This window comes from Epinephelus moara, chromosome 10, assembly GCF_006386435.1.
Source record: "Epinephelus moara isolate mb chromosome 10, YSFRI_EMoa_1.0, whole genome shotgun sequence".
NCBI classification, from domain to species: Eukaryota; Metazoa; Chordata; class Actinopteri; order Perciformes; family Serranidae; genus Epinephelus; species Epinephelus moara.
In genome coordinates, this window is record NC_065515.1 from 2,271,723 (window position 1) to 2,296,686 (window position 24,964).

The 24,964-nt window shown below is 43.1% G+C and overlaps 2 protein-coding genes across 5 annotated transcripts; one reads left to right on the forward strand and one right to left on the reverse strand.

The window, feature by feature from the left end:
- Positions 1-275: 275 nt before the first annotated feature.
- On the reverse strand, positions 276-10,302 carry zgc:113223 (uncharacterized protein LOC541424 homolog). Its single transcript, XM_050055588.1, has 8 exons — positions 10,158-10,302; positions 7,560-7,617; positions 4,815-4,939; positions 4,614-4,688; positions 4,062-4,157; positions 3,859-3,987; positions 2,707-2,868; positions 276-2,580 (listed from the first exon to the last, which is right to left on the reverse strand). The coding sequence occupies exons 1-8, from the start codon at positions 10,212-10,214 to the stop codon at positions 2,437-2,439; spliced, it is 846 nt and encodes a 281-aa protein (XP_049911545.1). The 5' UTR covers positions 10,215-10,302; the 3' UTR covers positions 276-2,436.
- A 409-nt stretch (positions 10,303-10,711) lies between these two features.
- On the forward strand, positions 10,712-23,906 carry reep6 (receptor accessory protein 6). 4 transcript variants are annotated; one of them, XR_007570611.1, is made up of 8 exons: positions 10,712-10,938; positions 16,918-17,011; positions 17,949-18,087; positions 18,244-18,412; positions 18,730-18,860; positions 20,637-20,659; positions 22,010-22,196; positions 23,788-23,906. XR_007570611.1 is itself a non-coding variant. In XM_050055590.1 (8 exons), exons 1-6 carry the CDS (start codon positions 10,806-10,808, stop codon positions 20,649-20,651), a joined length of 681 nt encoding a protein of 226 aa, XP_049911547.1. In that variant the 5' UTR covers positions 10,712-10,805; the 3' UTR covers positions 20,652-20,659; positions 21,007-21,029; positions 22,010-22,802. The 4 variants fall into 4 exon arrangements, 3 of the variants coding, with proteins under 3 accessions (XP_049911547.1, XP_049911546.1, XP_049911548.1); XM_050055590.1 differs by lacking the exon at positions 23,788-23,906 and adding an exon at positions 21,007-21,029 and having other exon boundaries at positions 22,010-22,802; XM_050055589.1 differs by lacking the exon at positions 23,788-23,906 and having other exon boundaries at positions 22,010-22,802.
- The last annotated feature ends 1,058 nt before the right edge of the window (positions 23,907-24,964 follow it).

Consider the following 24,964-nt stretch of genomic DNA (forward strand, 5'->3'; position numbering starts at 1 on the left):
AGCCTCGTTCTGTGGACGATAAACCAGGTGCAGACTTCCATCTGTGTCACCGCTGATGAGGAAATACAGCGAGTGCTGGACGGAGCAGTGAGTGACAACAACCCCGCCCACATTTAAGAGGACTGTCTGAACAGACCGAGGGTCTAGGTACCATGTCTGAAGGCTTACTACTGGTTCCAAAGGTGCTGGACTGAAAGGGTTTGGTGGAGACGGGGCTTCAGTAACTGGCTGTGATGAGTTCTAAATCCTGTAGCTCACATTAGTCACTAAGACATAAAAACATGGATAAATGGGGTCCAGGTTAAAAGATTAAGAAATTCAGAAGAAATCATGACAGTAAAAGAGTCTCAGTAAAAACTACATAAAGCTTTATTTTCACAAGGATTTATGAACATGTTCAGTAAAAATACACATCGTTACTACACACAACCCAACACCTGTTGTATTAGGACAACACTGCAAACATTACATTTTCATTAATCCACAAATAACAGCTTTTTATAAAAAACACATCTTCTCACATAACAATGACAAAACTAACTTTCTTTTAAACCATTTTCTTTAACCCTCCTGTCCTGGGTCAGTGTGACCCGCTGCGTGTTTTATCATCCAAAAATCATCTAAAATCCTAATAAATGTATAAAAAAAGAGACGAGGCACCTCCGCTGTTCAGGGTCAAATTAACCCGTTCACTTAAAATCAGGCCTTTGAATCATGTTCTGTATTGAACTGAATGACTTGATGTCTTTGAGTCACTGTGATCCTGCTCGGCCCTGGCACCGTCTTTATGGTGTTTTCTGCACACAACATCTTAACCGATATCGGTAATATCAGTTTCCTCATCTGATTGTTGGTAATCAGAATCATCATAATCAGAATTGACCTCTAGATGGTCTTCATCTCTTCATCTTCACACACATCCTCCTCTTTTTTACTGTTACGTTACATGGAACCTCCATGGCTGTCGTCCAACGTGAAATGTACCTGTTTCATTTTAAATGTTGATCACACTAATTAAGAGCCAGCAGAAGAAGTTTCTTACTGAAACTAGAATTACCGTATTCATCTGTAAACCTGTCAGGTTGCAAAAACACGCATCCTTCACGCACAGAAGATCTATACAATCAGCAGTTTCAAGATTACAGTCACCAATTCAATATCTGACCAAATGTCTCCCCTTCTGTTCCTGAGATATGACGTTAAAACATGATGATGTCACAGTCAAGCTGACCTTTGACCTTTTGGATATAAAATGTCATCACTTCATTATTTGAGTTAGACAGTTGTGTGAAGTTTTGTCCTAACTAGCAAAGTAATCCCTGACGTTTGGCCAAAAATGTGTTCTTTGAAGTCACAGTGACCTTGACCTTCGGCCATCAAATTCTAATCTTGTCATTGTTGGGTCCAAGTGCCAAATTTGAAGAAATACGCTCAAGGTGTTCTTGAGATATCGCGTTTACAAGAATGAGACAGACGAGGGCACAGTGACCTTGAAATCTGACCTCTGACTAGCAAATTCTGATCACTTCATCACTGACTCAAAGTGGACGTTTGTGCCAAATTTGAAAAAAATAATAATTTTTCACTCAAGGCATTTTTGACATGTCATATTCATGAGAAGGTCATAGTGACCTTGAACTAAACAGTGAACTGATTCGAATTTGGCAGTCAAAGTGCATGTTCATGTCAAATTTGAAGAAATTTCCTCACAGTGTTCCTGATATTGCACTCTCAAGAATGAGACAGATGCAAGGTCACGATGACCTTGAACTTTGACCACCAAAATCTAACTGGTTCATCTTTTAATGAAAGTGGACATTTGCGCCAAATTAAAGAAATTACCTCAAGGCATTCTTGACATATCACTTTCATGAAAATGAGAGGGGTGCAAGGTTATGGTGACCTTGACACTTGACCTTTGACCACCAAATTCTAATGACTTAAGCATTTAGTCCAAGTGGATGTTTTTGCCAAATTTGAAAAAAATCCCTGAAGGCGCTCTTGAGATATTGCGATCACGAGATTGGGACAGGTGTACGTACGGACAACCCAAAACCATAATGCCTCTGGACATGACAGTCACCGGCGTGGAGACATAAAAACACATATTTTTCACAGATTTTCAAACTTTAAAGAGTCAAACTGAGCTGCAACATAACAGGAGGGTTAATAAAAACATTTGATGTAACCCAAAGATGTTTTTACATGAGGTAGTAGTTCAACCGCCAAACTCTCCAAGTCCTGGAATAAGACATGGAACCTGCCGACCCGCTGTGACAGCCCGAGGCACGCTCCGAAAATTCCAAAGTGTGAATTCACAGTGAGCGCAGCATGTCTTGTCTCGACCCATCTGATCAACAATCAGCCGTTTATTATTTGACCCAGAGTGAGTAGGAATCCGTCCCCTCCATCAGCTTCAGACCCCAGAAACAGATTTCATTCGTCGTCAAAGTCGGCAAAAGCAGGAAGCCAGTAGCTGTCCTTTCTTTCAGATCGGCTTTGAGTTTCGATTTCCTTCTTGAGTTGTTGGACTTTTTTTATCCTGGAGATCTGAGCAGCAGCCAGACAGATCATGCAGATCTGCAGGAGGAAACATGAACATGTTAGAGACTGTTTTATTTTCTCATTAACCCAACGATTCACCGTTCAGTTGGCAGCCGAGTCCTGTGTTTTTTTTCCCCTTAGATGAACTAAAGCAGCCGGTACCTCAAGCAGCAGCAGGCTGGCAGTTAGTCCGGCCACCAGCAGCAGGTTGTTTTTGGCCCATGAGACGATCTTCTCCAGGCAGCCGATGGTGAAGATGTCCTGAGCGGCTGGACCCTCCTTCAGCTGCTGCATCCCATAACCACACATGGTGTTCAGCACCGTCTGCAGGAGGACACAACACATACCTCAGAGGTGAGAGGTGTTGAAGGTCATTGTCTCTCTGTCTGTCCCCACTAACTGTCCATCTCCTCTGGTCTGAGTTCATGGTAATGTCTCAAAAAACAACACGCCAAATAATCACTCAACACAGCAGCTATCACAACCACTACTAGACAGACAGACAGACAGACAGACAGACAGACAGACATACTGTGATTGTGCAACCCAGTCTCCAGAATATACTTTGTACGTTTCTGCAAACCACAAATACGTTACATTTGTTATGGTCAGGAAAAAAAAATGTTTTGGTTTAAAATACCCTGCTTTGGTGCTACAGTCCTGACAGGAAACTCAGTGTTGTCTCAGTAAAAAACAACTGCTTTTCATGCTGGTATCCCCGCTGCAAAAACACCATGGTTGGTGCCTGAAAAGCTGCTGAAAAAACAGCAACAGGTTGCCTATGAAACACCAACATTTGGTGCCTAAAAAGCAACTGGAGAAAAAGTGATGTTGCCAAAAGATGAGCTGGAAAAACACTGATGAATTGCTACAAAACACCAACGTTTGGAGTCTAAAAAGCCGCTGCAAAAAACAGCGATGGGACGCTACACAACGTCCACATTTGGCGCCTAAAGGAGCGATCACACCGAGATGAAACACTAGAAACGCAACGCCAGTAAAACCATTGTTTTCCTGTGATACGGAATAGCTCCGGCCGTTTTTTCCGGCGTAGACGCTGAAAAGTTAAAATATTGTCAACTTTTTGAGCGTCAGACACCAGTAGCTAGCGCGCATTGAATAAGCGCTTCCAGCGTTTCAAGCATCTTTGAAGCGTCCGCGTCTCTAGCGTCTCGTTTCTGTGTGATCGCCCCCTAAGAAGCAGCTGGAAAAAAAACACCCAAGTTTGGTAAACCATAAAAATGTGACGTACTGGTGGTTTGCAGAAACGTTCAGTGCCAACATTTCCTTCTAGCGAGTGGGCTGAGTTCTGACCTGGTTCTGTAGGCGAACGCAGCAGGAGAAAGGAACTCCACAGACCTCCAGACTGGGGTTTGTGTCTGAACACTCAAAGTAGGCGTTGTGGGACCAGTCCATATAGCTCTCAACTCCACAGCACTGAAACTACAAACACAACAAACTAGATCATAAAACTCCTGACGCTGCCTCTCAGTCACTGAATCATTCTTCTTCTTCACCTTCTTCTGGATGAAGTCGATGGCGTTCTCCAGGTCGTGGTCCTCCCTGTAGCGGACGATGGCTTTCATCATCAGCATCTCCGTCCTCTCCATCACCTGAACAACAACATCAGATTTGTATTGTTTTATTTGGTGATTTATTTGAGTTAATCTGAACAAGACTGATGAGTCTTTTGGACTAAAACGATGAGCTGGCTGCGTGACGTGATTCTCACGAGTCAAACAGAGGTTGGGCAGTTTGGAAAAAATCAACCAGTTACTCGTCATCCTCCAAATCTTTTCTCTTGTAAAAACAAAAAGTACTTTAATAAGATTTCACCTTTGTGTCACGTGTGTTTGGTTTCAGTATGGACTGAACTCAGTGTTGCCCCTTGTGGTTGTTGGGGGAAGTGACTTGGATAAACGACCCGTTGGTGAAATGTATTTTATTGGACGTGTTTCAAACTGTATTTTTTCTGTTTTGCAAGAGAGTAGACTTCAAGGAAAAAGTCACCGTGCTGCAGGAAGTGATGTGTTTATATTTCCTGTCTCATCAGAGCACAGTGATGTTACCATGTCAGTGAAGAGGTATCCCACGACTCCAGCAGCGACCTGCAGGAGGAGGACGGCCACCAGGATCCCCAGAAACTGCAGGAACAGCCAACACAGTAAGAACACTGCACCACTGACACGTAAAACAAACAGCACATTAAACACACAGCGACACGTCACACTGAACCCGACACAGCTCAGCTGATCAGTGATGAGTCATACCGCTTTCAGCAGGCAAATGGCGTTACGCAGCGCCCCAAAACACCCCAGGAACGTAATGAGGAACATCACAGAGCCGACGATGATCAACAGCAGAGCTGGATCCAATGTCAGGGTGTCAACCACATCTACACACACACACACACACACACACACACAGACACAAACAGAAAGAGAAAACACACTGTTGAATTCTAGCCATTGTAGCAAGTAAAAGTTGAAACATGTCCGATAAACTTTCTGGCTCATCTTCAGGAATGTTATCAGCAGCATTGTCAGCTGCCACTCTGCCGGGGATGTTGGCATCTGAGACCAACACACCTTTTGCAGCAGTATGATACACACCAGGCGAGTCAGTTTTAAGATCCTGACACACAAAACCGACTGGAGAGAGCTAGCGGCGACAAAAGCCCTCTGCTTCGGCATCTGAAGGCTGTATCTCAACCAAAAAGTTGCACACAAACACACCGCAAAGACAACAGCTGACAGCCGACCAGCTCGTTCGTTCTGCTCCTGCTGAGAGGAAGTACCTCTCCACAGCAGCAGACGGCGGTCGTCTGTATTCATCATTCAGAACAGGAAACAGGAAGAGCGTCTTGATGCTAGTTAGCCAGTTAGCACATTGAACGCCAGTCAACAGTAACACAAACCATCAGGAAACGTTTCTGCTGAAGAGAAAAATAATCTGACCTTATGGAACAAGTTGGTTTTGTGGTTGTCCATTTGTACATACATACGTCCGTTTGTCCTGTGCTTGTGAACGTGATATCTCAAGAACACCACAAAGGACTTTCTTCAAAATTTGGCACAAATGTCCACTTGGACTGATTGTGTGATGAACTAATTAGAGTTTGGTGGTTCAAGGTCACTGTGACCTTGTCTGTCTCATTCTCATGACTTTCTTTAGATTTGACACAAACGTCCACTTGGAATTTTGTGATTGAAGGTCAAAGGTCAGTGTGACCTCACAAAACATGTTTTTAGTTCATTCACTAATTCTGACCAAACTTGACACAAATGTCTAACAGGATAAAATAATGAAGGTCAAAAGGTCAAAGGTCAGCTTGACTGACATCATCATGTTGTAACGTCATATCTCAGGAACAGAAGGGGAGACATTTGGTCAGATACTGAATTGGTGACTCTAATCTTGAAACTGTGCTGATTGTATAGATCTTCTGTGTGTGAAGCATCCATGTTTTCACTGACATGGATGGAGACTGTCAGAGACACTGGACTGGTGGGCGGAGTCAAACAACCACATGGTGGTAATTCTAGTTTTCCAAATCTAATGATGTGACTTGAGGAAATAAACCTAAAACCAAAGTGTTTTACCTGCGTTGTTAATTTATATTGAAAAACACCGTGTGCATGTTACGAGTAGAAACTGTACATTTCTTATGAAATCATAAGTTTATTTTGAAAAGACACAACAAACGTAAACGTAGCAAAACTGATGCAGGAGGGAACCCAGCGTGGCATATTTTGACGCGTAGGTCCACTGACAAAGCGGTGAAGTCAAGTTGGGATGAGAACGTGTTGGGATGGCGGATGTACAAAACAAATGAAGTACGTGAACATTTTGCTGACACGTTCAGCAATGTTTCAACTGTAACTGTACAGCATAAAAATAACTATTTTATTTTAATGCCAAAAATGATCAAATATCCCGTCTTTCAGAAATCAGTGATTTGTGGGGAGTCTGTACTGTGATTCTTTCTCTCTACGTGTTTCACTGAGGGCGGTACCCGTCCACGTGCTCGGAGCGGAGCACAGCGGAGGAGAGACCGGTGAAGTGAACATTATTCCAGTTGGCGACAACTCATTACGACGCGTGCAATAAAAGCAGCTGCCACAGGCTCATCGATTTTCAGCCAGCTCTGTGTAATCCTGGTGTGTGCAGATGAACAGTGTTTGGTTTCGCCCCGTGTTATCAGCGCCTGCAGCTCCCCGCCCGTCCGCCAGCAAAAATCCACCAGATGAAATCGATGATTGAGTCACTTCCTGCTTTGTGTATGAACTGTACCAGTTATTACTGAGCTGAATTTTATACTTTTGTTAAGTGTTCTTGTTGTTATGTGGAGTCAGTTTAATCAAACTTGTGATTTACATCCTGTATTTAACTGGATGAACGAACGCGTCCCAGTTTGAAAAGTATGTGAAAAAACATACAGAGAACATTTGTCAAAGACAGTGGTGTGAACTGGACTCAAACCGGCTGATGATGTCACCTGACACTCAGCTGGTTTTAAAGCACGTCACCTGTTTCAACAGCCAATCAGCTTGTAGTGAAGTCAGCTGGTCAAGTCAAAATGACCACAGACGGCGTGTTGGCTTGCTGCAGCAGGTGCTCCGTCCCCACAGAGCCCTCTGTTTCTGTCCTCACAGTGTGCCGGTGTCAGATGGTGGGTCGCTGCTGCTGCTGGCTGTATGTGCTTATGCCCCGCCCACACACACATTCTCACTGACTGATGAATTGGTGCTGGTTATTTATATTATTGTGGCGTATTGATTATGAATACAGTCCATCTGATGCTGGTTTTGGAGTTGTTGACTAGAGATGATACACCGTGTCTTCGTGGTCACTTCCTGTCAACCAGCAGCTTTTTACAACGTTACAGAACGGAGCGATGACAGTGGTTGTTGGTTTCAACTCGTCTCGTCGTGAATCTTTGGTCTGAACTGGACTCAAAAGTTCAGGATATGAAAAAGTTTTGTTGAGTGTGTTGTAATTATTTTCTGACTGACCTTTCTCCTTGGCGATCTTGGCGTAGATTCCAACCGCTGTGAGGATGGCGCTCACAACCTGCAGATGATGTTCATCGGGGGAAGTGACCCACATGAAGCACAGATAACATAAAATCAGACAAAATCTGAGCTGCTGGAAATTCTTTTGATGCAGCTAGGCTAACAGTTTCCCTCCTGTGCTAAGATAATTCAATTTAATTCCAATGTCAATTTTATTTATAAAGCCCAATATCACAAATCACAATTTGCCTCACAGGGCTTTACAGCATACGACATCCCTCTGTCCTTAGGACCCTCACAGCTGATCAGGAAAAACTCCCCAAAAAAACCCTTTAACGGGGAAACAATGGTAGAAACCTCAGGAAGAGCAACTGAGGAGGGATCCCTCTTCCAGGACGGACAGACGTGCAATAGATGTCGTACAGAACAGATCAGCATAATAAAATAAAATGATACATTAAAAGAAAGATCAAACAGATGCGGGCAGACAGTAATCACATCAGATATAATAACATTAATTTCTGTAGTAATAATAGTATTTCAGTAGTTAATATGTCATTAGTGCTTATTAATATATGATAGTATTTCTATATGTGACAGTAATATGTGTGCAATAATAATAGTAGTAGTTAGGCTGAAACATGACCCGGAGCTATATCTGTTCAGGTGAAACTGATCATCATCTGAATCATCTGACAGCGTGGGTTCAAACTAATCTCAAGAATCTGTGTGGGTGTAGACGTGTTTCTGCAGGTGAGAGGATGAAATCCTGAGTTTGGGACTTTGGGTCTAACAAAAAGTGGGCGTGTCTGTGAAGGGGAGACTGGTGGGTACCAACAGAACTTTCATTCAGACATCTTTGAGGTCAGAGGTCGAGGGACCTCAGTCAAACGGCCATGCCATTTTTCCCTCGTCAAAGTTGAACCTAAATTCAGTATGTCATTTAACCCCCTCCTGAGGAGCAAGACATGGTCGGTACCGCTGGATTCTTTAGGATCATGTCATCACTCTCACTTTAAAACTCGGCCCGCTATGTGAATTTGTGAATCCTAGGATGGGGAAGAGATGACCCGCCTTCCTCTGCCGTACGCTGCGATCACACAGGAAGTGTTTTGCAGGTTACAAAATGCGACGTACACCACTCTGCCTTTTTTTCTAAATTGAATGCCACTAAAAAACACTTGCTGCGCCTTTTTATTGTTGCCAGGCAACCAGCCCATCACCTCCGTACCCTAACCGTCCCGTGCAATCAATCTACTGTTTATTTATTTATTTATTGTATGTAGTGTATCCTGCAGTAATCAGTTGCTGCCATGTTGAGGCAGAGGGTACTGTCTGTAGCTCTGGTTGAGGGTGAGAGGCTGTCAGCAGATAAACAGAGATCTGTGTGGGTACATGAGACCCTAAAAAAGAGGCTGGATCATGGGGAGTACCACCAGTTGGTCCAGGAGCTTCTCCTCCATCATGGACGTTTACAGACATATTTTAGGATGACTCAGGGGCAGTTTGACAACCTGCTGTCTATCATCAGGCCTAACATAACAAATATGAATAGTGGTCCTACCAAGTGACAGAGCACCACCAGTTTGTCCTCCATTGTTTACCAACTGTAAACGATGGCAGAAAGAGCAGACATGACGTTGGGCGTTTGTTTTTGCTCTGAGTTGAAACGCCAGGCACCTAGAGCGCAGAAACATGAGGCGCGTAGCAACATAAAAACTGCCTCAAGCTGCTGAAGCACTTCCTGTGTGATCGGGGTCTTACTCTGCCTCTGACTGGTTTACCTCGACATTCCCACCCTAAGGTTCACCAATCCAACTAATGAAGGTAACCAGTACTAGCGGAGCAGGGCGGGTCGTTCCGTCACCACCCTCGGCTTATATAGGTCAGCCGGGATCTCTGGTACCCTGTTGGGTCTTAGAAGGTTAAAATTCAGGTAAAACATTTTGTTGGTCACTTTCCTTTGTGACAGTATATATATTTTTTACTTAATAACTTCTAACATTTTGTGTTTGTTTGTTTTCTTCCAGGCAGCAATGAGCCTCCATATAAACGTCACTGTGCGCTGAAGCATGAGGACGTCATTTCATCACACACACCCCACATACTTTTGGCCATACGGTGAACAGGTACATGTTAATCAGTTCATATCACGTGTCAGAGTGGATCTTTAAAAAACAGTGTTGAGATTTTTTTTTGTCACTATTTAATTTGTACATAAATTAATCGCTTCTTTTCAAACTTGTCACAGTGAGTCTGTTCTGATCGAGTTTTCCTCGCGAAGAGAGAGCGACCTCACTGATGAATGTGTGAGGCGACATGTTTGATCCACACAGAGACCCTCACCCACAGACCCTCACCCACAGACCCTCACCCACAGACACTCACCCACACAGACTCACCCACAGACACTCACCCACAGACCCTCACCCACAGAGACTCACCCACAGAGACTCACCCACACAGACTCACCCACAGACACTCACCCACACAGACTCACCCACAGACACTCACCCACAGACACTCACCCACACAGACTCATCCACAGACACTCACCCACAGACACTCACCCACAGACACTCACCCACAGACACTCACCCAGAGGACGTAGCAGCAGATGAACAAAGTGTACTTGATGGCTCTGTATCCTCTCATGTCCTCTCAGCAGCTCTGTGTCTTTCTGTCAGACTGCAGTCGAAGTCTGTTGGAGGTTTGTTATCTGCTCACATGAACGTGTGTCGGCCTGCAGGACACATTCCTGCTGTCAGGATCATCTCTGCTGCTGCAGCTGGATGTCGTCCTGCCGTCACACTGAGGGAGGAGGAGGAGGAGGAGAAGGAGAAGGAGGTGTGGACCTGTCACTGTCGAATCACAACAAAACTTCACTTTTACAGGACCCAGGCTGACAGTCGTCAGTCCCGGTGGTGTCCTCCAGGGGGCTCCACTGTGTCGTCTGCAGACAGAAACTTTAACTGACCCTTTAACAAACAACATGAACCTGATCCACAGCTCTGACTCTCTGTGTCCTTCAGTTAGTCTCTCAGCAGATACTGTTGTTACCCTCCTCCTCATCCTCTTCACCTCCTTCCCTCCTCCTCCTCCTCCCCCTCCTCCTCCCCCTCCTCCTCTCCTCATCAGACCAGATTGTTGCTGTGGGAGGATTACATTCACTCTGCTGTGTTGTCCTCTCCACTGCAGGTCGTCTCTGTCTGACTCCTCCGTTATTTGAGGACCTGATTGAGGACCATGGGCGTGCTGGACATCCTGTCGTCCATCAGAGACCGAGCCGACAAGTTTCTGAACGAGAAGAACGTGGTGACGGACTTCCTGGGGAAGTTGGAGGAGAAAACGGGGATAAAGAAGAAGATCATTGCAGTGGGTAGGTGAGGTCTGTCTGATGATGTTCTGTCTGATCGCTTCTCCTTTAACTCTTCACTGAAGGTTCTGCTGTGGTTCTGTTTGGGTCAGCACGCGTGTTGTTGCATGTCAGAGGAGCACTGAAGAGGATTCAGTTAATCCTCCTGTGAACATGAAGTGAACAGCTGCTGTCTGTGAACATGAAGCTGTAAATGATCAGGAAGTTTTCTGGGTCAACATTCGTGCTGTAGATTTTAAGGTTCTGATCTTAAAGTCAATGTTTTATATTGATGATGGATCACATGACTGCAGGCGATGTGATTGGCATTGACCCTGTGGGGTTTTTCAGCCTGTTTTTTCTCCCATAAATTTGTTTGTGCACATTCACTGAAGATCAGAGGGGAGAAGCCTCACATGTAAATCAGCAACAGTAAAATGAATATCTGTGAGCTGCCTGTGTCCACTACGGGCCACCGTCTTTAAACGTCCATCTTTACTTGCTGCTCTCTGCACGTCAGCAGATTTCAAGGTAACAGACACAGAAAATTTAAATATGAGATTCATCAGTTTAACACAAACTATATATCTGATTTTTGATAATTAAAAACAACACAGCTGGTTCAAGCTGCCCCCCAGATATATGCCACGAGACATGACATCAAGCTTCCATGAAATAATAGTGAATCTGCTCTGATTATGGCACCACTTTATTTACTTAGACCACAGACTGTGTATAAAGATGGCTGACGTGTCTCCGCTCACCCACACTGTAACTGTACGCTCACACCAAAAGCTTCATGAGCGCCAGCGGTCACTCAGGTCGCTGGCATCGCGCTGCCTGGCAGCTCTGGTAGGGCTTGCAGAAGGCTGCCAAGGGGCGGGGCTTTCAAGCTGCGCTGCAGAAGATCTCTTTCTTTCTTTCACTGTCCCGCCTTAAGAATATTCACGGTCTGCAATTGGCTGCTGCTAGCTGCTGCTTCGGCTGTGTCGCTGCTCATTTGCATAAAGTTGAGCTTCTCTCAACTTAACAGTGACGCTCCGGTCGCTGGCATCACGCTGCTCGCTGCTGCCAACGCTCCAGACGCCCTTCGTAGCAAGCATACATTGATGAATGGCTGCTGGCCGCTTATGATGCTCATGGCGCTTTTGGTGTGAATGCACAGTAAGGAAATGAAGCCAAAAAGTCCCAGATACGGCTGCTGGTGACATCATTTGGAGCCAGAGTCTGTGCAGTAGCGATCTCTGCCAGTATCGAGTTCCCGCACATACACCCGTCTGACTCAGTTGTGAGCAGCGCCACTGACTGTGAGCACACTGATATTTTGTTAGGTTACACTGACCTTGACTTTTGACCTTCGACCTGACATTCTAATCAGTTTATTCTTTGGTCCAAGTGGACGTTTGTGTCAAATCTGAAGAAATTCCCTGAAGCTGTTCTTGAGATATTGCGTTTTGAAAACTCCCTCCGGCCGTGGCTGTCGCCGGTGTGGAGGCATAAAAATATTGCAACATGCATCGCAGTTTTTTTGTCATGAAATGAGGCGCTTCAGGCCGCAACATTTTGACCTCTGGAGGTCTAAAGTCTAGTTCAGACCAACGCTCCGTTCTGTAACGTTGTAAAAACCTGCTGGTCGACAGGAAGTGACCGCCATGAGACGGCGTATCATCTCTAGTCGACGACTCTCTGTGCTTCTGAGCTGTAACGTCGACAGGAAGTGACCGCCATGAGACGGCGTATCATCTCTAGTCAACGACTCTCTGTGCTTCGTTCTGATTTGCAGCTTTTCAGACTTATTTTGTGGCTGAATATAATTTGTAGCTTCTTAAAATCTGAATGAGGATAGTGATAGTGAGATACTGGCTACAGTGATGAAACAAAACCAGCACCGTCACTGCATCCTGAGCTTAGCTCCGCCCAGGACGACTGTGATTGGTTAAAAGAAATACAAACAAGCCAGAGCATTTAGTAGAAAGGTAATCAGTGACTCCAGATCTGTCTGTAGTGCTGACACAGAGCTGTGGAGAAAGATCCGGCTACATGAGACTCATAAATACACAGTCCTTGGTTGGGCAGACAGACTCCGCCCATTTTCCAGATACTAGTTTAATTTTGTGTTTTGGCAAACGTTAGCTAATGAAGCTAACATTAAAGAGTAACTTCAGTGTTTGGTGACGGAGATTTCAGGGCTGTTTCTGGATCGTTATCTTTAACACAAAGCTCTATCTCTGTAGGGATCCTTTCCATGATGTAGTCAGACACTGACAATAACAATCTGAGCCTGTCAGTGGACGCACACTGACGCTGTGAACAGCACAGTTACATTACAGCCTATTTCACTGCTGCAGCGCCCTCTCTCAGTACTGTTGCTCCCATCAGTCACTGAGACACAAACACATTGAAACAGGGTCCAAGTTAAGAAATGCCAAAGTAAGTGAAAAGGAAATTCAAAGTGCTAGACAGGCATTGAGAAAATATGTAAAACACATGAAGCAGATTTTAAAGTATAAAACTACATAAAATTCAAAGATACATTTGAACAAAAAAAATCAAACAGTAAAAATCAAAATGCAGCTGCAGTGTGAGACATAAAAACATTGTCCCAAATTTATTTCCATAAGAGGCCGCAGAAAATAAATGATTAAGATCTGATTCAAAAGATCTGAGAGTTAGGTTCAGACGTGCGGCGCACTAAAACTGACTACAGCTGATTAATCAGAAGCCTGCTGAAAGTATCAGTCCTGCTGTTGAGTTAACGGGGACAGTTCACAGGGAGCTGCCCTGCCCTGACGCTCTGGATCAAACTGTGCTTCGATAATAAATCAATATAGAGAATAAAAACTGAGCGCTGATGTTGAACCAGCGTGTTTCAGTGTTGAGCAGTGAACAGCAGTCTATTCATGCCACACTGATGCTCATACAGTGGATCAGTAGCACACTGACATGATGTCACTGTAGTGCCTGGTGCACAGTGTCCCCCACTCTCCCTGCGTCCTCCTGCAGTCACGTTAAAGCAGATTATCCACAGAGACAGACAGCAGAGCAGAACGGCCTCCATGTGTGAACCGCAACATAAGCTGATCAGAGGTAGGACACACTTCTCACACCACTTCCTCGCTCAGGTGCAGGTGTCTGCTGCAGAGTCCTCGCTCATTTCCTTTGTTATTAAAGGAGAGACTCCAGGTCTGTGTTTACACCTCCCAGATATGATCACAGCTTCATCAGTGAACTCACCTTTGTCTTTAATTCTGCACAGATTTGATAGTTTTCTGATTCTTGGAAGTTTTAATGTTCATGTTTGGTGATTATCCTCTAAAGCCGGACAGACACTGAACAGCTTCAGGCTCATTTTAACAACAACTGAATTTAGAGGCTTTTCTTAAATTTTCTTAAATTTTTCTTCTTGTGACATTTTTGCTTTTATTGGATGGTTGACAGTGAAGACGCAGACAGGAAACAGAGGAAGAACAGGAGGGTTTGACATGCAACAAAGGTCCTCAACTGGACACAGGAAGTCCAAGAAGGTCAATTAAAGGGATGTAAATATGTTGTTTTTTGTCTCTACACTGTAAAGTATTTGACTATAATAATAACAGTAATAATAAAGTTTATTTATATGTCACGTTTCATACAATAAATGCAGCACAAAGTCTTGACAATAAGGGCTGTATAAGCTCTGAGTGCTTCACATGAAAACAGACATAATGACCATAGAACAGACAAACAAGGCCATTTAATATAAAAGGACATTTGAAACAGTTTGAAACGTGAATTAACTGATTCATTAAAATCACAGAGCTGTAAAACTATAAAATATAAAATCAAGTAAGAGTTTAAAAGAGTTGCAGCAGCGTGAAGCGTAAACACAAATAGTTTCAGACTGTATGAGGACGTCAGAGTGAGTTAAAGTCTAAAGTGAACAGATATGTTTTTAGCTCTCTGTTAAAAATATTTAGCGAGCAGCTTCTCTGATATCTGTGTGTTCAGTAGCTTTGAGGCGTCACTGACAAAGGCTGCATCCCTGATCTTCCTCCAATAAACCAGCAGCAGATGATCGCAGTGTTCTTGGAGGCAAATAGTTACCAAGGCAGTTAGTGATGTAGCTCGGTCCCAGCCCACAGAGGGCTTTGTATACAAGGGGGAGGAGCTTAAGATCACCTGTTAATGTAACAGGAAGTCAGTGCAGAGCAGCTCAGACTGGCCTCATGTGCTCTCTCCTCTTGGTTCTGCTTCATAGCTGCAGAGTTTCAATCAGCTCAAGTCTCAGTGGTTTTTTGTGGGAGGTCAGTTAAGAGTGTGTTACAGTAGTCGAGTCAGATTGAAATAAAGACATGAATCATTTACAGTAAATTACTGTATCATTTTTACAGTAACTCATTGTGTAGTGACAGCTGCATACTGTGATGTCACAGTCGTTATGTCTGCATATTATTTCTGTGATTTAGCAGTGTGCTCTTATTAATTACTGTATTTAACTGTAACTTCACAGTAAACTCTAAATATTACTGTGATTAAACTGTGTACTTCTGTAAAATGAGAGAAAGACCTTACTGTAAGCATTATGAGGAGGCTGTTGGACGACGGCACAGTGGTGCAGTGGTTTGTCGCCTCACTGGAAGAGGGTTCCTGGTTTGAACCCCAGGGTGTGGGAGCCCCTCTGTGTGGAGTCTGCATGTTCTCCCTGTGTCAGCGTGGGTTTCCTCCAGGTGCTCCAGCTTCCTCCCACAGTCCAAAGACACGCAGGTTAATTGGTGACTCTAAATTGTCCGTAGGTGTGAATGGTTGTCTGTCTCTATGTGTCAGCCCTGTGATAGTCTGGCTCCGGGCCTCCCGCGCCCTCCAACAGGATAAGTGGTCACAGAAAATGAATGAATGAATGAAAAGAGGATGTCTTGTACAGTGATGATTCATGCTGTGAGATCACTGTCACACACTTCTTATCAAACACATAAAGTACACACAGTCAATACAATGATGGCAGGTTTTTTCTTTGTGATCACATATTTATTATGAGTAGCCGTGATGCGTGACAAATGGTACTACATTGTACAAAAATTGATGATGCTGGATGATGGTGATCTGCTGTTCATGAACGCCCCTGAGCAGTGCCTAAAGAAGTTAGACACTGTGAACCATTGTGCTTTGCATGTTACTGGTTGTGGAAATCGCATACACCACTGTGCTCTGTGTGCCACAGCTAAATGGCCGCCTCTGTATGCCTGCAGGCTCTCGCATTGGTTGGTTTTTATATATAAATGTATTTTTGGCCTCTTATCTGTCTACATGCATGTGCAGAAACCAAAATCAACATGGCCTTCACTCTCATATTCTACAAATGCTGGCTCCAAGGGTGAGAACAGAACTCTCCTTCTGCAGAGGGATGTGACACTGGCAGAGCTGATCACTGTGGGGGAATAAGTTGATATCAAAGGATCGAGAAATTAGCTCTTTTGGTCGATGTGACTGTTCCTAAATCATTTTAGAAATTGTGCTCACATCAGATTTGTTCTTGTCCTTGTATTTTATGTTAATTGCTGAATCCTCAGTTCTCAGCTCCAAATCGATCAAAATTCAGCAGCTGGACTTTTGACCAAAACAATTTTAAAGTTCTTTTAATCACATACAAGGCTCTCAATGATCTGGCACTAGAGTTTATAACTGAGCTTCTCACACCGTACCGTCCAGACAGGCCCCTCAGGTCTGCTAACTGTTCCAGAGTCAGGGTTAATGACAGAGACTGATCGAACCTGTTTACGCTCAGGTTGATAGACGGAGTGTGTGTATGGGAGTGTGTGTTTATGCAGCCATGTGTACATGTCTGCATGCTTACAGGTATGTATGTGTTGGTGTAGGTGTATGTCTGTGCTTATGTTTTATTAGTGTCACTTTTTTTGTAAAAGCACTTTGTTCCTTCAGCTCTACAAATAAAGTTATTATTATTGTTATTATTATTTATCTGCATCAGTGTGGACAGGACGTCTGTCTCCGTTGTGTCTCTTCCAGGTGCCGTCTCACTGACAGGACTCTACCTGGTGTATGGATATGGTGCCGCCCTCCTCTGCAACCTGATTGGTTTTGTCTATCCAGCGTATTATTCGTGAGTAATTTTGAAATGAAGTTACAGATCCAGTTGTTGTGTTTCCTTTGTTCTCTCTTTGTTCGGACACACGTATCTGAAAAAAGACGAGGTGCGTTCAGAATCACAAACTTGTGTTTTTTTAACATTTAGTAGGAGCTGCAGCTGCCCTTACAGTCCTGCACAGTCAGGACGTGCTACTGTCTCATAACATCACGCCCTGAACTTTGACTCTCTTGTTTTTATGTTAGACTGCAAACTCTGACCAGATGTAGTAGAACATCCCGGTGTTTTTTGCACACTGTATTTGACAGACTTTGAGTTGGGACATACTAAATCTGTTACTGGCGAACTATAGTACAGTAGTACAGGTACTGGAATGCATAGAGCCACAACATGATATCGCCACATTTCTTTACCGCTGGTCGTCTTCAGTCTGGGACAGACCAGAGTCACACAGTGTGTACGGGGCTTAAACTTCTCAGATGGTTTCTTTTAACAGTTTGAGGCTAAAAAGGTAGAATTATTCAGTCTTTTACTAAAAGGCAAAGATGTGAGAAAAGAAGTAAGTGTCTTAAAGTTAAACACAAATCTTTATACCCCTTAAATAGTTTCAGGATCCTTCAGACGCATCTTGTGACCCTTCGAAAGGATCTTAATACCCTCAACAAAACTCTGCTATGACATACGGAGCCTGAGTAACGCACTGCTGTTATTTTAAAAATAGGTTAGAGGTGGAGCAAGTGCCCAAAACTTTGTCAGACCAAGCGGTTCTTCAGATAAGCGACACGTCTCTTTGCCTGTTTACTGACACACGCAGCAGGTTGGGACATCTTCACTGAAAAAAAAACTGAAACAGTTTAAAGTTCCCATCCTGTCCTGCTGGTTTTTGAACGATAGGTATATTCCTCTGCTCACCTGAAACATCCTGACAGGTTGTCTCCACTCGTATCTGCAGAGTCAAAGCCATTGAAAGTGCGAGCAAAGAAGACGACACAAAATGGCTGACGTACTGGGTGGTGTATGGTGTCTTCAGCCTGGGCGAGTTCTTCTCCGATATTTTCCTCTACTGGTTCCCGTTCTACTACGCTTTTAAGGTGAGAAAACACGAACCAATGATTGTTGGCAAATTACTGCAACCGTGTTAGTCCCTTGGTACCTTGGTATCATAACAAGGTATTCAGAGAAGTTGACCCCGGCTGTGACTAATGAGGATCAAAATGTAGATACGTATTTGTCCTCTGTGGTTCCAGTGTCTCTTCCTGTTGTGGTGCATGGCTCCGATGTCGTGGAACGGCTCCCAGATCATCTACAACAAAGTGGTTCGACCCATCTTCCTCCGCCACGAGGCCACAGTGGACAACATGGTGAGCGACCTTGGCGGGAGGGCCATGGCTGCCGCAGAGAACCTCACCAGAGAAGGTACAGACCAGTTCAGCACCCACCCAGCCGCCAGAAGAAAATGTTTCTGCAAACCACAAATGCATCACATTTGTACGTTTCATATCATATCAGCGTTTCTAAAGTGACGTAGTATCTGAGCTGAACATGTTGTGAAAACTTAAAGTTTCAACGTATCTGCGAATAATGTGCCAATTTGATGTATCCGTCGTTTGCAGAAACAATGCCAACATTTATTCTGGTGATTGGGTTGAAGCAGCAGTTCACTGTGGTTACACACCAGCCTTAAGCATTCTTTTTAATTATATGATGAAATATTTCTCCCTCTCTCTCTGCAGTCCTGTCCACGCTGATAAAGAATAAAGCTCTGGTGAATCCTGCACCATCAGTCGCGCAGCCTGAAGCTAAAAGTTTACCAAGTTCATCCGCAGCTAAAGTAGCTCCATCAGAGCCAAGCGAAGATCGACCAGTACGTAAAGCGCAGCTGCTTCTCCCGCCGGACAGTTAGTCCACCTTAAAGGCCTCATATGCTTTAAATGAGCCGAACTTTAGACAGAACCAGGCTTGCTGTTTCCTCCTGCTGCCAGTCTTTACGCTAAGCTGTGGTAACAGTACAGTATCATCAGCATACTAATTCATCACTGTAACCCTGACCTGTCCTCGTAGAGCATGTAGACGTGCTGTGTTGAGGTCTCAGCTGCAGTGTCTGTGTGTCTTCATGTGAGTTAGTGTTTGTAGATTTAGCCTGAGGTTCAGACGACCTCTTGGACTCACTGTGCTCGTCTCTCTGAGTAGTGTCAGTGCAGTCTGCTTGTTCAGCAGAGACGTTGGTTGCTTGGTTTGCAGAACATATTGTCATGAAATGTCTTGAGGATAAACGCTTTAGAATTTTACTGGCCCAATTATTTCATTCTCAGGACAAATTTTACATTTTTAGCTCCACTGTGGCTGAAGTACAGGTCACAGTAGGAAGTGACACAGCGAAGTTCATCCACATGTTGTTGCAAGTAGCTGGTGAAACGTATAGCTACAGACACAGTCCGTTTGTAGCACACACGACACCAGTGTGACCGTCCTCTACTGACCAATCAGACTGCAGGGTTTCTAGCTCCACCTTTTAGTACCAGATCTGTGTGCTAGGTACCCCAACAGAGGGGGGGACCAAACATGGGGACAGTAAGGAACGCTTCTGTTGGGACCATCCACAACTTTTACTGTGGAGACAGAAACAACTCCAAACTGAACTGAACTGAACTGAACTGCTGGGTGGAAACAAGGCTTAGATAAAAAATGTTTGTCCAATCATTACAAAACTTGCTGAATATGTTTCACAACATGTACAAAATGATTTTGAAATCGCTAACTAGCGGGGGTCCTGCTCCAACCACGTGCACTGGTCTCTTGCAAAATGTGTCCATAAATCAATGACACTTTGTCCAAACATCAACATACTCAACAGATATTTTAAATTCAGCTATTAAAGCATGACCCAGAAATGTTTTCCCAACTGACCAATAGGTAGAGACGGTGTTGTTGAAGAAGATCTCGGCCCGACACAGATTGGGTCGTAAATGAATGAACATTTTTCCGATCATTGTTAAACCTGTTAGTTATCTTTTATTCAGGCGTGTGAAACCGTCAGAGGTCTTGATCCTTTCATCTTTTGATGGTCCATGTTGGCTTGACCTGTGGAGTCACCGCTCATGGCTGTATTTGCAGTTTGGGTTTATAGTTAAATCTTTAGTGTCCCGATGGGAGAAAATGCTGCTCCACATGGTTGTTAACACTTTATGTAGATTGTCCGTTTGCACATAGTTTGTAGAGTATTTGTAACATTTCAGTGGCTCATCAGCTGAGACTGTTCCCCTTTATTCTGTAGATGTTTATCTACAGAGCACATGCAACAGTTCACTGATAATATTCTCAGTTCAGTAGTTTAGCTGAACTGGAACTATTCACTCAACCTGGGACACCACAGGTTACCTAAACATAGATTGTCACATATACTTTATAGATAATCCGTTAAACATCTACAGAACAAAACAAAACAGCTGAATTGATAAATCTTAATAAATAAACTGTTGAAATGTTGCTTATTATTATTATTATTATTATTATTATTATTATCATCTGTGTATCAGCAGACACTCCAAATAAATAGTTATCACAAAATGTATGAATGTACCGTCAGATTAGAGATGAGGACGAGACAATGCTAACCCTGCTGTCCTGTTACCTGTTCCAGCCTTTCCTGGGTTAACCAGTATGGTAAGTTCACTGGTCTGGTGTTAGTGGTGAATGTGGTGGTGGAGGAGAATTAGCATGAAGCTCAGTGACCCTCGTAGAACATCAGTGCTGTGGTTGGTTTAAAGGTAAAGCAGCTTTGAGTGCAGCAGCAGATGGAGCTGACGTGATCCTCCATGAAGACCTGAACAGACCTGAAGGCTTCTCACTAGGGCTGCCCAAATCTGACACACTGAACCTTTACTGCTGTAGAAATGTCTCCATGCGCAGCGCAGACCGCAGCAGTAGTTGTAGAGATGTTTTTTTTTTCCATGCGAAAACATTTTATTTATTTTTAATTGTTGTTTATGTGTCTGTTGTCTGCACGTCAGGATGAGCTCAGTGTAGACTGACGGTAAGTCGGTGGTGGTGACACAAAACCATACAGCGTAGAATTACTCAGAAATGTCTAATTCAGAGTTTTTTCAAGATTCTAAATTTACGGTCCTAATCTGTGATAAATATATAAACCAAAGCATAGCCCCGCCCACCACAAAACTGAAAATGATCAGTAATAAGTGTGTTTGGTTCATTTTTAATTTCCAAAGGAGTTGCCTGCAAAGACCTGTGTAATGTGGTGCTCATTATTGAGAAACTCTTTAATGAAACCAAAGTGAATATACATTTATTCTTATTTTGTCAAACACTAAATTCTATTTGTTGAATTGTATATTTACTTTTGGTAAATGTCACACTGTGCACACCAACCAACAGCAGCTCTCGTGGTGGCTCGGGTGTCGGCTGGATTTTCAAAATAAAAGCCCTCAAGATAGTAACATCAGCTTACCAGGAAGAACAGACAAAGCTGAATTTTCAAAATAAAAACCCCAGATGGTCATATGATCTGTTTTCTAAATTTAAAATCAAAATTTATTTATTTTTTTAATAGTGGCAGTGGATTAGGAAAAAAATCTCATCTAAAATCTGCTCTACTTTGAAATTCTACCTCTCTCCATACTTTCATCAACAGACTTCATTAAAGTTTTAATCAGGTCACAAAGTAGTTAAATTTCTGCTGTACAGTTTTTGATGAATTGTCATAATTTCAGCAACAGAAATCATGTAAATAAAAAACGTAATTTCAAGACATTAATGCTTGTACTTTCTCCTTTAATGGACCCAGTGGACCTTAATGTCTACACATTACCTGCTGCGTCAAAAGCTTGTGGTTAGGTTTAGTAAAAAACAGAATTGTTGGTCTCAACATTCATACAGGAAGTGAACAGCGGGCGCCCGGCTGAAAGTCTGGGGTCTGTTAAACACATCCACAAAATGATCTTTAAATGAAAATGATGCATTACCTCGTGTTCCCTGACTTCCGTCTTCTTCTTTCAGTCCTTCAGATAGCAGCAGAGGAAGAGGAGGAGGAGCCTCAGTGAGGAAGAGGAGCAGAGAGCGAAGGTTTCACACTTCATCCTGACAGATCCCAGTGAGAAGAACACCTCCTGTCAAAGAGACTGATTTCCTTTTTATATCAACATCCAAAGCTCAGACTGACTCTGCAGACGCTGAACTCAGCACGGTTTGATTTTGTTTAGTTATTTATTTATATTTATTGTTTTTGGTTTTTTTGTTGGGGGGGGGGGGGGGGGGGGGTCAGTAGGATGTTTTTTTGTCTTTTAGGAGCAAAGCACCTGAAACTGGTCCATAACTAACTCAGCAGCTCGTGTTTAGCAGGCTGCAGAGCTGCGCCATCATTCTGGAAGCAGCTCTGCAGCCTGCCAGCCTGCACCACCTGTGACATAGGTGGAGACGCTCCAGTGTCGCCTCCTACAGGCAAAGAAAGTAGCAGCTGCAGAGGTTTGCTGCAGGCAGTGAGTGTTCCAGCTGCACTTTCTGTCTTTTTATAGCCACAGTTTATTTGTGGGTTTCATATTTAACACCTGTATAAACCACAGCTGCCCACAGGTGGGGGCGGGGCACCTCAACATGTGCATGTGCAGCACAGTTTCTCATGGATCGGCTTTGGGTGCTTCGCAGCAGTGACACTGTGTGTCCTCTTTTTGTTTTCATCACACATGTTGATATTATTTATGTGATTTCTTTTTTGTTTTGTTTATAAACATAAATGAATCTTTGACCTTGATACGACAATTACATATTGATAAGAAATAAAGTGCTAATCAGAATGAAACTAAGTGCACGAGTGCTCTGTCACATGACGTGCTGCCCCCAGCTGACAAACAGCAGGGGACTTTTACAAACAGGCCTCCTGAGAAAAGTTTTCATCCATTCAGTGATGCTGTGTGCCATAGCGCCGGTCACTGAATGTTGATGGTCAATTGTGCCACAAGATGGAAGCGTTAAGTGTAGAGAATTGTCATGTACAGAGTATGATCGCTAATTGAAAGATGTGAAAGAATTGAAAGAAAAAAGGAAAGCTGGATCCGATGATCAAATTCACCTTGGAGGTCTGGTTTAAAGGAGTAAGGAAGTATAGACTGGAAAATGAGGTAAAAATTCTGAATGGCTTATGGCACAAATTCAAGCCAGGGACATGAGCCAAAAATTCAAACAATGGGCAAATAGGGGCCTAACTATATCAGATACAGTGATTGAAAAAAGAGAGATCAAAAGCTTTCCTATATTAAGGAGAGAATATGAACTAGAGCACCAAGATTTTCATATGTATCTACAAGTCAGAGACTCCTTTGACAAAGAAATAAGGCCGGACCTCCCAGGTGAACCCAAGAAAGTGATTGTGACTCTATGTAATGCATACAAGAACAAAACTGGAAGAGTGATATCTGAACTATACCAAAGGCCTGGTAGCAAATAGAAACACTTCAAAAGAGAAGTGGGAAAAAGAACTAAAGGAAGAAATAACTGAAGATGTGTGGTTTAATATATGTAAAACACAACTAGCAGTTCCAGAATGTGGAAAGAATTCTGCTCTAAAAACATATCGAGATTCTTCATCACACCAAAAATGGAAAAGGGACGATCACCTGTTCAACAGTCCTGCTGGAGACTGTGTGGGGAGCAGAATGCAGGTCACACACATGGTTTTTGGCACTGTACCAAAATGATCAAGATTCTGGGATGATGTGTGGAAAGAGATGATAAAGATATTAGGCTATAACGACCTAAAACATGCATTGTACTATATTCAGGTAATCTAACTCGGGAAAACATCCAGGACAAGGACTGGTATCTGATCAAGATTCTCCTGGCAGCTTCAAAAAAAGCAATCACAAGGAAATGGCACAAAGAAGACGCTCCTACTCGGAGAAACTGGCTGGACATTACTGATGAGATGCCCGTTATGCAGAGACTCACATATACTATAAAACTACAACAAACAATTTGGGAAAAAACAGACGGGAAAAAATACTATCATAAAGACTGAGATCAGTTCTACTGGCACTATGCTCTATGTGTACTGTGCTGTTTAAATGAGAAAATTAATAAACCATAAGTTAAAAAAAAATTAAGACCTTGTCTTAAATTTTTTTTTAACTTGTAAAGATCAAAGTTATTCACAGAGCGTCTCAGACGTGAAAGAGCTCCTGAGGAGACAAACTGTTGGGAGCAGGAGAAAATGGTGGAAACACAAAGAGGTTTATTTGGATGCTGCTTGTAGCAGAGAGGCTAATAACTACGCTGGCCGACATGTCTCTAATTAGAGTCAGTGTTTGGTTTGTCCAGTCTGGGCTACTGTAGAAACATGGTGGTGCAACATGGTGATCTCCGGACCGACTATATGCAGATGTAAATCATCTCATTCTGAGGTAATGAAAACACAACCATTCTTATTTTCAGCTGATTATACACTAAAGAAAACTTACTTATTAAATTAGATTCCATTTCTGCCTATATGTCCCCTAAATCCTACAGACTGGACCTTTAATCCTTTATGTCTCTTTGTTTAATGTGTCATATAAAAATTTAATTTGTGGTCATATATGTGAAACAATACAGACTATATATGGACATATATTTTGATCTAATAACATTTTTTTTCATATATCAAAAATAATGCTTTTGTAAATGTTATTTAAGTGTTAATTTATAGTATATAATATAAATATATTGGATAAATGAACATTTTTGATACAAATACATGAGGAATATGTAGGCCACCTATAAGTGACTCATTTGTGAGACACATCTACTGACATATTTATAAATACTATATGATGGATGTCCAATATAATATTATGTATGTCATTTTAATATAAAGCCATGAATCAGTTTGTCTGGGAGTCATCAGCGTCCACCTGCAGCTGTGACTGAACCCAACCAGCAGGGGGCGACAGAACCTGCTGAGCTGTCGACGTACTGACGTGG